A 15,274-nucleotide genomic window follows, 5' to 3' on the forward strand; every position below is an offset into this window, starting at 1 on the left:
TCTCTAGTTGTGGCACACGAGCTCTAGAGTGTGCGGGTTCAGTAGTTGTGGTACGTGGGCTTAGTTGCCCCGTGGCATGTGGGATCTTAGTTCCCCGAACAGGGATTGAACCCACGTCCCCTGCATTGGAAGGCAGATTCTTAACTACTGCACCACCAGGGAAGTCCCCTGAAGCTGTGATTTTTCCAATATGTACACGTTTAGATAGGTGCAACTATAGATCTTTTCAGAAATTTAATCAAGTTAATAAAGTGAGTCAAACTGGAAGTTATTTACTTCTTATACAGCATACATGTTGCATATTCTTTAGGTTTTTAAAAATTTTAATTTAATTTTTAACAAGTCTGTTGACATTCATCAAAGACCAGCATGGTGAGGGTCAAGAAATGAATGTAAAAGTGATTTTCTATATTACATTTAGGATGATGCAGATTTTTTGAGAATTGCAATTTTGCTTTCCATGTAAATCATCAGAAATGTGCAAAAGAGTCTGAAAACTGTGCATGCTCCTTTGGGACCCACATACTTAGGAGAATGGGTTGAATAAACAACTTCTCAAAAATTATATGCACATTAGAAAGAAGGGCTTTTGCATTTTACAGATGACAATGAACTTAATAGCAGTTTAACCAAAGGGACTGGAGACACAGATTATTTCTGATAAACAACATGATTATCATGCTGAAATTTCTGACACCCAGTAATTAGAAAGATTTCCAAAAACAGAAACTCCAAGGGTGGCACAAATAGAGTTCTTGGGTCTATTATTCCTATAAAATTAAAATATTGTCTTGGGACAAAAATTGATCTTGAATCACTTTTTTTTAGAAAGTGATGAATTCAAATTCTTACTTATTCTGGAGTAGACATTAATATTGCAGAACTTATGCACTCAAAAAAATAAAATAAAATAATTGAGTTAGCAGCTCAGTTTTGATGCATTTTCTCTAAATTAGTCTTTTTTGAAAACAGTATGAGTTCAGAATTACATTTAAACAAGTAGAGTCAGGTTGTTACTGTGTGTGTTTGCTGAGCTGTAATTAAGTGATACCCCCTAGAAAATCCATCTGACTGACAACTACAGATGTACACTGGACTGTGGTAAACAGAAAGCCCTTCTCTGTTTCCATGTGCATGTTAACAGGGCTACACTAAAATCAACAGTGTAAGGATACAAAAATATGTGCAAGTTCTTTTAAAATAGTGGTCATATAATGAGGTAAGCCACTGTGAAGCTTTCATTGCAAGAGTATATTTTCTTGTTGTTCTATCTTGAATAATTCGATGCAAGAGAAACAGTCCTCTTTTTAGTGTATGCAGTATGTGGGGCTGCGGTCAGCGCCTCATCTGTGCTGTGTCACGAAGCTGCTTCTGTTTGAGTGATGTCTGTTTCAGAGCAGATGGTCTGAAGATGAATAATCAGACCAATGGGGATAGAAATTCGGTGCCTACCTCAAGGTGGCAATAGTAAATTAACACTGTCGGATGCCTGGCATAATAAAGAATTGATGAAAGATATTTTCACTTGGTTGGGTTTGGTTTTTTCATATCCTGACAGTTCTAAAGGCCTTCAAAGGAGACTAAAACCTAATTCAGTTCCATTTATCCTGATACTTAAGTATAGCAGCGGGATAAACTCTAATATATCTTTCCCTCCAAATGCCCTGTAATATTTTAACACACTGATTAGTCAGGGAATGAAGAGTTTCCTGTAGAGAAGATTTCTTAAAGAAAGCATTAAATAAACTATTGTTGCCAAATTATATCAAAAGGTCTCTCTTTTTTCTCCTGACCCAAGTATTATTATAGTAGGTTATTATTCATTTATAAAACCTACTCTTTTTATGGCCAGCTGTGGGCCAAAGGGAAATTCCTTTGGAGGTTTGTGTACACAGCATAAAAGCTTGATAAGCTCTTCCATGTTTTGGCCCATGTTCGTTTGAGTTTAAGATGCTGGCAGAACATTTTTACAGAGATGTCCAGCTCATTGAAAATTAGGAAAGATATTAGACCTGGGATACAGATTGTTTTAAAAATAATGCTTCATTATTTTACACACAAAACCAATTGGAGATCCCAAAACAATAATAGAGAACCGTTTAGAATTCAATCCTATATAGATATGGTATGTGTTATTAAATTTCTATTGTGGAGCTCTAGATTTTCATTATTTTTATTGTTGGCATGTTAAATGCAGATATCCATGTTACATTAGATATTGAAAATTTAGGGAATATTATAGAGAAAGTATAATATTCAGTATAAGATTTGTAGAATATTTTGCTTGTCTTTGCATTGTCAACATTTTGAACATAAAAAGTAAAGCAGTACTCTGTAATGACCTATATGGGAAAAGAATTTAAAAAAGAGTGGATACATGTATATGTATATGATTCACTTTGCTGTACAGCAGAAAGTAACACAACATTGTAAATCAACTATACCCCAGTAAAAAAATTTTTTTAAAAAGTCAAAAAAAAAGGTAAAGCAGAACTTTTCAAATGTATCAGTTCACCCAGTAGTGTTAGTGGTTGTATATGGCATTAAGCCATGGTGTGACAAGATACTTCTACCTCAAGAGGAACCAGTGATGAAAGTGGGGTGTCATAATCTCCTAATCATATGTCATTTTCTCAAAGCATGATACACTCTTTAGGAAGAAATATTAACTCCTAATAAATAGTTTAATAGCTAAAGCAATCATTAAGGTGCTTACCTAACCAAAGCAATAATGTCTTAAATCTGTTCATGTCGTAGAGAATGGACTTGTGGACACGGGAGGGGGAAGGGTAAGCTGAGATGAAGTGAGAGAGTGGCATTGACATATATACACTATGAAATGTAAAATAGATAGCTAGTGGGAAGCAGCCACATAGCACAGGGAGATCAGCTCAGTGCTTTGTGACCACTTAGAGGGGTGGGATAGGAAGGGTGGGAGGGAGACACAAGAGGGAGGGGATATGAGGATGTATGTATATGTATAGCTGATTCACTTTGTTATACAGCAGAAACTAACACACCATTGTAAAGCAATTATACTCCAATAAAGATGTTAAAAAAAATCTGTTCATGTAACTGAAGCCTCTCAAAGACTGTCTTATCCTTTGAGACAATCTGAAGCATTCAGTTTCAGTGTTCTTCAATTTAAATTTTTAAGATGATCCTCCAATTATGTAATCTGATGTCTGACCTACAGTGACAGCAAAATGTTTCCCTCATTATTCTGATTTTCTTAGATTTGTCAATGTTGTGGAGGAGCCACAAATATTTCCATCTACAAATTTACCATTTTCCCATTTAAATTCAGAAAAAAATTGGTGTGTTTTATTTTGTGATAGGACTTCTGAGTTCTGTAGGTGTTTTGGAGTCATAGGAAGAGCATATGTCTAGAATACAAGTAATCAAAACTTGTTGATTTCCCTGCCTTAGGAGAAGTTGCTTAAATTTTCAACTTATGATAAAGTTCAATAGGAAACTGAGACATAAGCAAGTTAACTTAAGAAACTTAAGAAAGTTTCTACCTATCTCTGTAAAAGTTCCCATTTTAGTGAAAGTTTTAATGTCTCATTGTATTGACATCTTCAAATTGAGCCTAGTTGTAGAAACATCTTATGGAACCAAACTCATGTCAGCAGAACAGTTACTTTACAAGATAGACTTTTACTGTCTCATAATATACTAACTCAGGAATTCCTATTTCTTCTGTTCAATAATTATTTTAAAATGAATATCTATAAAAATATATAAGCATTTTAAAATTTCAAAATCGCAGGGAATCTGAAGTATAAAATATTTATCAAATATATATCACAACTTTTTTTTCTGATTTAGGGTTTTTGTTCCTACTAGTTTTGTGTTCTTGCAGTATTTCTAATTTATTGTGAAAGATATTGTCACATTATTAATATTTTGATTCAGTTTTCAGAAAAGTGAGTGACACAGAAAATGAGTGTACAGAAATTTTTTTAAGGTATAAAATTGTCTCTTAGAACTTACTTATATTTATCCCAGAAGACGTAACAACCGAGATCTCTGAACCAGACCTGGTCTTCTTGGATTTGTAGTAAATATTTTTGAAGACCAGAGGAGTACTATTTGTACAGTATAATAAAAAGATGCTGTAGAATTTGAGTTAGCAACAACCTTCTTCTGAGTTCAAGCACAAAGCCATGGGCATTTAGTAGTCTGCATTTTCTCTTAGACTGTATAGCACCTTAAATATATGCAAATAAAATTTTCATTAAAAGCCTTGCATAATATGAATAGTCTGCATTAGAAAAATTGCCTCCATAGTAAGAAAAAGATACTGATTTTGAATACTAATTTTTTCATCTATTTACTCTTCAGTGATTTTGTCACTATTGTGTAAGTTAGGAACAACTTATTTTTCAGTGTCACCATCTTTTTAAAGTAAATGTTTCATTTAATTATAACATACATACAGAAAAATGCATAAATTGTATTGTTTATCTTGATATTTCTCACAAAGTTTACATACCCATTTAACAACACCCAGAATGAGCAGGTAGAACTATGATATTACCAGCAACAAGAAGGCCCTTTCTGCCTACTTCCAGAAACTACTATTCTGACTTCTAACAGTATAGATTAGTTTTGTCAGTTTTTGAACTTTAATAAATGGAATCATAAAGATGTCCTTTTTGGTCTGACTTATTTTGCTTAGCCTTTTTTTTTGTGAGATCTGTCGATGTTCCATGTGGATATTGTTCATTCACTTCTGTTCCCACTGCTATGTAATATTCTAGATTGACTCTTTTTTGAAGTGTAAGAATTGTACAAGGGATTCATGAATCTCTGCATAGTATTGCAAAATATTCTTAATGCTTTGAAAGGGATGGAATTGGTATGCTATAGGCAGTTCTTTCTTTTCATGGATGATAATCTCAGGGAAGACACTGATAATGAAATAATTTTAGCATGCTAGTGAAAAATCAGTGTCAAAGTGTAATACTAAGTTAAGGGAAAAAAATTTTGTCTTTATATAAAAGTGTAATTTCAAATTATCTCACATATCAAAAAGATATTTGCTTAAAATATGCAGGCAGAATTTAGTTATTGTTTTGATATTTTATGTGTTAATAATTAATTTAATGTGTTAATCATTAATTATCTTAAGTAACATTTTATTTTATTTTATTTATTTTTAAAAACACATTTATTTCATTATTATTATTATTTTTTTAACCTCACCATGCGGCATGTGGGATCTTAGTTCCCTGACCAGGGATCAAACCCGCACCCCCTGCATTGGAAGGACAGAGTCTTAAACACTGGACCACCAGGGAAGTCTGTTAAGTAACATTTTAAAAGTAAAATAGAAACACCTATGCCTGAACCAATTTTCTTAAAACATAGGTCACTGAAATAGGAACAATCTTTAGAGAAATTGCATTATTTCTTTCTGAAGATCATAGCTCCTTCTGCATTTCCCATTTAATAGCAGTGTAAAGACCTATTGAAATGATGCTAAAAATGGAGCTTAATCAGCATGGTTGAGCTACAGTGTACAAACTTATGGTTTATAGCAGTTTTTGTTATTAGTGTCCAGCTGAATTGAAATTAAGTAGGATTTCATGGTATAAAGTGTTTTACTGGTCATTTATATGTTCTAACTGCAGGAAGGCAACTTGTGGAATTCTTTCTGAAATATTTCAGTACATCTAGTGTGCAGTTCTCAGTTGCCCCCCAATTTTTGGTTTATGACAAGATAGTGATAACAATTTGAGCTACTAAAAGAGCTAAAACATTTAAGCAATCCAGCAGTCCCTATACAAAAGTATGATTATTTAAGTGAAAGCATTCATATATCACAAAGAGGGTGTTTTGTAAAATCTTCATCTTTGGAGACAGGCCACACCCAGGTCTGCCTTCCTTTTTTCCTTTTGTACCTGCACACAGCAAAATATTTTCAAACACTCTGGTCTTCTGGCAACAACCTTTTTATTTAAAGAAGATAATGTGTATGCATCTATCCTTTGATTTGTCATTGTTGTTTTGCCTTTATCATTTACAAGAAAAACTACAATTATTAAAAAAACTCGGTCACTGTCCTCTGTGCCTGTCATTGAGCTAAGCATCTTCAAATCTTATTTCATTCTCCCAGCAACTCTATAAAATACATTTATTTTTTGATAAGGAAATTAAGACCCACAAAGACTCAAGATCATACAACTCATGATTTGCTGGACATGGTTTTAACTTATCCAACATTCCTGGGAAAAGACCTAAGGAATTGTAGAAATGTCTCTTATTTCATTATGTATATATTAAAGGTTTTCCCCTCAAGTAATTTTAATACATTTTATTTATTTTGTATTACTATAAAAATGTGGATCTTGGAGTAGGCAGGTAAATGACCCTGTTTTTACAAAGGAATAACTGCATCCTAAGAAAATAAGCAAATTCCCTAAATTCCACAAGAAGCATGTGCTTTCCTATGGTTAATCAGTCAGCAAATATTTGTGGAGGGTACAGGATAAGCCAGAGGCTGTGAGGGGAGGTGCCCCATGTCACTCCCTAGGCTAGCTGAGGCTGGTGGCTGACTCACACTAGAGGATGCCTGCTTCTCAAACTTGAATAATGTATTCCTCTCTTTTGAAGTATAAAAAAAGTATGTGACCTCCAGTGCTGTTATTTTTATTGTAGTGTTAATTTATTTTTTTAAATAAAAAAGACTTTTTTTTTGGCCATGCTGTGAGGCTTGTGGGATTTTAATTTCCCGAGCAGGGATTGAAACTGGGCCCTTGGCAGTGAGAGCATGGAGTCCTAACCACTGGACCGCCAGGGAATGCCCTATAGCGTTAATTTAAGTGTAAAAATAAAACTACATAAAATTCCTTAAACTCTTAGACCATTACTAAAAAGAAAGTTGTACAAATTAAGCATGAACAGAACTACAAAACTAGTATTATTCAAATAAATAACACCAATGTAATAGAATGGATAGGATTGTCTAAAATTAAATCACAGATGTTGGATTTAACAGTAAAAAGATTTAACCTAAGATTTCTATAATACATTTCTGAATTTGACTTCAATAAAGATAATATAGAGTGTACGTTTTATAAGCATGTTGTACAACCATTATTAATACATTTAAGGCTTTGTTTCCTACTTCAGGATAGTTAAAGTGATTAGAGAACTTTGCAATGCCAATTTTAATGGCATGCCATTTGATAATCATTTAAAGGTCTCTTCATTTACTTGGAGATGAAATTAGTATTGTGGTAAAGATGTGTACCTAATCCAAAAAAAAGCTGCAACTGGGAACTGAAAAACATTTTACTCTGGATTTTCTGTTACAGTCACTGCTAATAGTCCAGGCAAGTTGGACCATACAAAGATAACATCTGAGCCTGTTGTTATTTGCAGCTTTAATGTACTACTGAGTGCTGTGCTCAGGTTCTTTTGGTACATCCTACCTTGTATGATGGCCAGATTCTCTGATCAGTCTCTGTCCCATGGCAAAATATTTTGCATCCCATGCATCTGTCTATATTCCATCCTTATTTCAACTGTTATGCACTGAATTATAAACACAAAGGCATATATCAAAATATATCAGTTAAAGGGTAGCCATCTAGATGACCTGGAACATGCTTATATTCTCCTTATTAGGTTGTTATTGAACTGTAAGCATAGAAGTTTTACAAAATCTCGGAGCAAACTCATGAATCTCTGTGAGTGTGCCCCTGGGCCCTTCGGGGAAGCACTTGTTTAGGACATAATGTGGCTCTGTGAATGCACATTCCTCCTTGCCTTTCATGTCCACCCTGCTGGATGCTGAGAAAGTATTGTTTTTCTAACATTCTGATCAAAAGTGTACAGAACTGTGTCAAGAAGAACTGAAGAGGAAATTTTTCTTCCTCGGCTTGAGATGACACACTCAGGTTGAAAAGGGGACAAGTTTTAATGACATCCATCTGTTGCAGATTAAAATAAGTGGAGCTCAGCATTTGAATGCCTTGTCCAGAGCCACACTTTATAGGCCTAAGTACAATTGGTTTTAGGATTGATAGTTCTAGGGACCTAAAGCAGCAAAGCAGAAAGAGGTTAGTCTATTTGTCTGAGACTTTTCCCCCAAAGGAATTGCTATTGCCTCATTTTCTCTTTCTTGTACTTTTTATGTGTGAAATCTCCTGGTTGAGGCAAGAGACAACAGTCTATTTTGAAAGCATGCTTCTCCCCTACTAATACCTAATTTTAATTTTTAAATTCTTACTTTTGTCATACTCAAAGGGAAACATAGCATGGTAAAAATTGCTGCATCTCTCACCATGAGTCCCTGAATCCTCTTTTATCTCTGTGTTGATTGAAGGTAACCAGACTGACTGCTGTTTATCCTAAGCTCTTGTGTTAAGAGCTTTAATCACAGATTGACCTCTTTGTAGCATAGGGTTTGCATGTGTTTATGTGGAAGTAGGAGAAAAATATATACTTCCATGCTGGTCTATTCTTTAAACCTTCAAAGATGCCAATATCTCCATATAAATTTTGAAGTCTCATTTGAATTTTGTTCTTGCAACTCATGCTCTGGAACCGTTTTATAATAACACACTTATTTGCTTTTGCAAAATGCATTTCTAATACATTTTCTCACTTTGCGAAAACTCAATCCCTTAGTGGGGTTCTAGAAGAATCCAAGTTATAGCAAAATCTACTGTGACTCAACTGTTGAAGAGGTTCCTGGCAGGATGGCTCAGATGTTACATTTCCACTGTCTCTAGCCCCTCCAAAGCACTGGGAGCATTTTTTGCTAAAATTCCAGGGACTGGCTGTAAGTCTTTGACTTGCCTCTACTTTTTAGTAGTTTGATTCAGAAAAGAGAAAAATAGTTATTAAAACGTGTTGTTATGTAACAGCAAAAGCAATCCTCAATGTCATGCCCAGTCCCTAGAGAAGGTTCTAAGAGGGTCTAATAGATTCCCCTCCGTGATGCCAGAAGCCCCCTTCATACCAACAGTTGCCTCTGTAAGCTTCCACAAGGTGTCTCCAGGTGTTTCTTCATCCCTAAAGTGTCAGGTGCTCCCTTCTGGCTCTACTTGTTCATGGCATTCTTTTTTTTTTTTTTTTTTTAAAGAATAATAGAGCACCCTGATCTTAGTTCATGAGTTTAGTCATGTTAGACATGTAGAGAGAGACAGTCAACTGGCTTTTTAATGCAGTGTGTACTTTACCATCTCTTTCTTTATTCCCAAGTGAGTATGTTTCTAATTAGTTTGTCTCAAGCCAGCTCTTCATTTTTCTAGGTGCATAGATGGCTGATAAATTTGAGGCTAGGGCTGTCTGCCAAGAATTCCCTCTCCAGCTAAGACACTCTGTTTAGCAAGTGCCATGATTTACAGAGCGAATATGTAGACCAAGGGCATACTGAGGTTATCACAAATGAAACAAACTTATAGCTCATAAGTTAGTTATTTGTACTAACATCTGCTTTGATACTTTGCAGGGATGAGGTAGAGTAGCAGATAAGACTAGCTTTGAGGCTGATAAACATGAGTTAAATCTTGAATCTTCCACTGAAAAATTATGTGACCTTGGAAATTTTCCAAGCCTCTTTCCTCACCTATTAAATGAGCGTAATAATAGTTCCTTTCTCCTAGTTTTATTGTAATAATTATATAATGCATATGACTTCTTAGCTCTGTGCCTGGCCCACAGTAAACACTCATAAATGTTACCTATAATTATGAAGCCTCATGTATAAGATGGAAGTACTTTCTAGGCATCCTCTTTAATATAATATAGAGCATGTGGATTTATTTTAAAAATCTATGGGAAATAACATTTATTTTAAAAATCTATGGGAAATAACATCATACTTTCTGTGACCTAATATTACTTAATTTTGGTTGTTTTTTAGTAAATGCTGTTTCTTGTGGGATATTGACAGAACATGCTGCAGAGTATAATGTTTCGCTTTTAAGTACTGCGGCAAGAAACCTGAAGGCGGAAAATCTTCCTGGAATTTAGAATTTGCTGCAAGCCGCAAAATACATTCATAGAATAGGCATTTAAAAACGAGTCATAATTCAGTCCCTGCAGCATTGCAGATATACTTGGGGCACCCTGCCATGGGCACAGCTTTCAGGAAGGCTGCAGCGTGAGGCATCGTAGCAGGGCAGGCGGGACGAGGAACAGTGTGATGTTAGTCATACCAGGGTACATTTGTAAAGACTCCGAGCATGAATTCCAGATGTGTAGATTTCAGTCATACCTCTCAAATCCTCATAAATTATTTATATTATTTGTAAATTTATACGCCATTGTGGTATTTGGGTTAAATATGAGGTAATTTCGTCCTAGGGTTTTCAGTCTTCCCCTGTGTAAATCATTTTAATGCTATGAAAATAATTCTGTATTTGAGACTCCCAGAGAAAAACGCTTCCATTTCTATCTCCGTACGTCATCACCAGTCAAAATAAATAGGCCTGACAGAGTGTGCGAAGGGACCTGGCCAAGTCCATTCTTCGAGGGAGGGCAGGGCAGCCTACTGAGGAGGAGGATGGATTAAGAGCTGCCCCACCTGAATCTTAATTGCTAGTAGGTCCCTTTTCATGTTACCATTTTCTCTGCAGTCAGATGTTGTACCACCCAAAGAACTATAAAATGATGCCAGTGTCTTGGAACCTAACGAAAGTTTATCATCATCCTTGTGTTAAGGTTTGAAAATCAGACTTTGTCAGCAAGTCAGAGCGGCAGGGCGATTGTGGCTACATCTCTTGAGTAGCCTCCCGGAGACTTTTTGTGGGGGAAATTCAGCTGTTCTCCCAGAATCAGATTTTGAGAGGAATGGGCACAAGATGAGGACTTAAAAAGCAATTTGTACCCAGAGTGATCATCTTTACCAAGAGATTTGAGCTTGATATTATGTCAGCTGTTTTAAATTTAATCTTGTTTTTCCAAAATCACTGGGATCACAAAATTTGCATCGGCCCAGTCCACACTTGCCAACTAGTGCTATCTGCTTTCCTCAAAGCATCCTTGGAGCTTTCTGTTATTCCCTTATAATGAGGACAGACTGTCAGGTGACCCATACTCAGTGCTCTCCCTCAGATGCATCTGAAAACCAAACAGTAAAGGAAGAGAAAGAAGAAACCCAGTAGCTTATTTCATTTGTTTTTTAGCTCGATGTTAGGCTCAGTATAAAGTCACTAGCTTCCTGAAGCTAAAATGAATGGATAACAGTGGATTTAGGGGTAGTGTAAATTCATCTTCAAATGTGGCTGAAGATTTGGAGTAAAGCGGTAATAATTATTTTTATTTTATTGTTCTTTTATACTCTTTAATATAGCAGAGCGTATTTCCTATTGACTTTAATGTCCTTAAACAACTCTCTAGAAATACTGTGAAGTTGCTGACTTGTACTGTGAATTATTATTCAGTGTTTTAAACTCAGGATTGAAATATTTTGCAACTGAAGCTTTTCTTTGTTTTTTTTTAACATCTTTAATGGAGTATAATTTCTTTACAATGGTGTGTTAGTTGCTGCTTTATAACAAAGTGAATCAGCTATACATATACATATATCCCCATATCCCCTCCCTCTTGCATCTCCCTCCCACCTTCCCTATCCCACCCCTCTAGGTGGTCACAAAGCACTGAGCTGATCTCCCTATGCTATGCAGCTGCTTCCCACTAGCTATCTGTTTTACATTTGGTAGTGTATATATGTCCATGCTACTCTCTCATTTTGTTCCAGCTTACCCTTCCTCCTCCCTGTGTCCTCAAGTCCATTCTCTACATCTGCATCTTTATTCCTGTCCTGCCCCTAGGTTCATCAGAACCTTTTTTTTTTTTTTTAGATTCCATATATATGTGTTAGCATACAGTATTTGTTTTTCTCTTTCTGACTTACTTCACTCTGTATGACAGACTCTAGGTCCATCCACCTCACTACAAATAACTCAATTTCATTCCTTTTTATGTCTGAGTAATATTCCATTGTATATATGTGCCACATCTTCTTTATCCTTTCACCTGTCGATGGACACAGTGCAACTGAAGCTTTTCTGATGCATGGTGCAAACATTCTTGTGTTTCTGTCTTTGATATGTCTTCATTTTATCAGTAATTCACTAAAGGTCTTTTCTTTTTCTCACAGTCTGACAGCAATGCAAGCTTCCTCCGTGCTGCCAGAGCAGGCAACTTAGACAAAGTAGTGGAATATCTCAAAGGGGGCATAGACATCAATACCTGCAACCAGGTAAGAGCACGGCCGCTGGCTCTGTATTATACATTGAAGACACTCTTATTACCTGCAGATACATTCCAAGAGCCCAGTTTTTTTTGTGTGCTTGTTGAATTTACTCAAATAGCAGCAATTCAGAATTATGAAAGTCCATTTTTCTTCCTTACCAAATTTTGAAGCCTCATATGGTTGTATCTAGAGCTAATAAGGCTGGCAAATTAGATAGATCAAAAATAATTGAACATCAGTTTTGCCTATGAAATGATCTGGGCTGCCCTGAGCTGGAATGTTGACCAAGAATGATGTTTTACTTATCATTTATCATCAACTAGTTATCCAGACTCTGACTTCTTTTCTTGTTTGCTGTATGCCTTTTACTTAGGGGTAACTGATTGTTACAATTTGGGATAGAGAAATAAGAGGATAAAATCAAAATTATCCCTCCCTTTCCCCCTAATTAGTTTTTTATTTTTTTCAACTTTATGCCTTTATTTTTTATGCTCTATTACACTGACTAGGACCACCAAAACGATCCCCCCAATTAGTTTTAAAATATAAATTTGAATGAGAAGAGGTTGCAACTGTTGGCTTAAGTGAGGTATTTGGATTATTTATTTATCACATCCATTCACTAAGGACTTTAGACAATATTATACATTTGGATATTATTTGGTCCCAGGGATGTTGAGATTTTTGTGCTATTTGTAACTAAGATTTTAATGCCATGAATTAAAGTGTCTAGGGGACTCCAGTATTCAATAGAGTGTGCTAAATGTTGCACATTGGTATGTGTGTGGTGTGTGTGTGTGTGTTTGTGTGTGTGTGTGAGACAGAGCTGACTGGGAAGTGAATAATCCTGAGTAATTTTAAGTTACCAGGAGATGAATTTCATTGGCAGATTCTAAATCATCTATAGAATGCCTGTGATATATATTGATATATATTCTGATATATATTGAGCCCAGTTATGTTCCATCTACAGTCGCCTGAAATTAGTATATCTTTCAAGTACAGCTTTTCAAAAACAACCTGATATCTTTTCATACTCAAACTTACTCTCCTCTCAAATTCCTACCTGCTGGTTTCCTCACCAATATGTTAGTTCCAACAGCTCTCCACCCATGTCTTCTCCCCTACACCAGTCTAGCACTCCTTTTTCGGTTCATCTTCTACATCCACAAATTTGCACTAACTCACAACATGGTCACTTACCATGGTTGCCATAACAGCCTCCTTAATTAGGTCCTGTCTTCATCTTGTCCACTCTGGTCAATCTCCACACTATATCTTGAGTCACCTTTCTAAAATAAAAATATGATTATGGCACTCCTATCACTATCAAACTTTCTATGGCTTCCAATGCTTAGGTTAGTAAGATAGTTGCATAAAAATTACCTGAAGCCAGGCTTCCCTGGTGGCGCAGTGGTTGAGAGTCCGCCTGCCGATGCAGGGGACACGGGTTTGTGCCCCCGTCCGGGAATATCCCACATTCAGTGGAGCGGCTGGGCCCGTGAGCCATGGCCACTGAGCCTGCGCGTCCGGAGCCTGTGCTCCGCAACGGGAGAGGCCACAACAGTGAGAGGCCTGCATACCGCAAAAAAAAAAAAAATTAAAAATTACCTGAAGCCTTTTGCAAAGGGTGCAGGATTTTCCTTGCTCCTCTTGAGAGTAACCGGCTTAAGAAGCACTGTCATTGATGGCAGTGTTTCTTATCCTTTAGAGGAGTAATTCCCGTGGCATCAAAAATATTGAGTGCTGCTTGCTGTAGGGAATAGCAGTCTGCTGTCACCCTGAGCATCCCTATATATTCTTTTGTGTGTGTCAAGAATGAAAGACGCTGTATGCTCTTTATCTGGAGCATTTCTCGGGGCAGTGATTGCAGTGAGCAACCTTGAGGGATTAGGTAACTCTTTCCTCCAGATAAGAATTAGGCTTGTTCTTTCTTATTTTAAAAGCTGTGAATTCCCCAAGGTTAATGTTCTTCTTTAACATAACCCACGACATTCACAGGCATCCATCACTGGTCCTGTGTGTCACTCGCATGGGATTGGGAGGGGGCATAGGGAACTGGTGTAAGCAACATGTTGACACTCAGCCACTCCTTTTGCCATGAACTATAAAGTCCATTGTCTCTGATCCAGGAGACTCATGTCTTCTACCAGTATCAGGAAATAGTAGCAGTTAAGCTTTTTAGCTTGTAGGTGAGATAAAATCCCAGACCTTACATAGTTCTTGACACTGACCTATGGAATAAGACTAAATTCCTTTATCGCAATATATAAGATCTTCATATTTTACATCTCTGTTTCTTATCCATCTTATACTTCATTATGAATCTTTTTCTGATATGTTTTTAGTGTCCTTTTGAACAAATAATTTAAAGTTTAGATACATTAGTTACTTTAAAAGAGAAAGACAACATCCAAATTCCTATATAGATATAGATATATGAAATTCTTCCAAAACTACCTGTGAGATTGAATATGAAATATTTTAAATTTTTAACATGTTAATTTTATTTATTTATTTTATTATTTTTTTGGCTGCATGGCATGCCAGATCTTAGTTCCCTGACCAGGGATCAAACCTGTGCCCCTGCATTGGAAGTGCGGAGTCTTAACCACTGGACCATCAGGGTAGTCCCTTCACATGTTGTTTTAGGCTTTTTTCAAGTATATTAAATACATTCCCCCAATTTTAATATCAATTCATTAACATTCTAAATTTGCAGTATGTTGGAAAATAGGCAATGAAACTGTTAGAACTATTAGTTCATTTGGTAAAATCATTGTAAGTGATACCAAAAGACGAACCCAAGGAAAATAAAGTTAACTTCAGTCAAACCAAGTCCACTTCATCCTAAAGTATAAGAAATATCTTAATCTTATAAAAGATCTTGGAGTTTATTTTTAAAGAAAAATAAACTCTCAGCAGTAAACACTCAATTCTTATTTGCTTTATTGACCAACCTCAATTCTTGAGTTACCTTGAGAAGTTTTTAGCTGCCTAACATATTTTTCGTGTAGTGGATGACTGTCCACTAGCATGTTACTATAAAGGGGA

At 36.0% G+C, this 15,274-nt stretch overlaps 1 protein-coding gene across 25 annotated transcripts in view; it reads left to right on the top strand.

Moving 5' to 3' along the window:
• Positions 1-15,274, top strand: part of ANK2 (ankyrin 2) — a 720,153-nt gene that overhangs the window by 484,406 nt on the left and 220,473 nt on the right. For 24 of the 25 annotated variants that reach the window (XM_081237049.1, XM_081237043.1, XM_081237038.1 and 21 more), the window contains one exon: positions 12,125-12,226. In XM_081237049.1, the coding sequence (XP_081093175.1) occupies positions 12,125-12,226 (102 nt within the window). Of the gene's footprint in view, positions 1-11,225; positions 11,268-12,124; positions 12,227-15,274 lie in introns of those variants that run through there. The other variant, XM_081237029.1, reaches the window with a different exon arrangement.

This window comes from Mesoplodon bidens (assembly GCF_964165515.1).
Source record: "Mesoplodon bidens genome assembly, chromosome: 1".
In the NCBI taxonomy this organism is placed as follows: Eukaryota; Metazoa; Chordata; class Mammalia; order Artiodactyla; family Ziphiidae; genus Mesoplodon; species Mesoplodon bidens.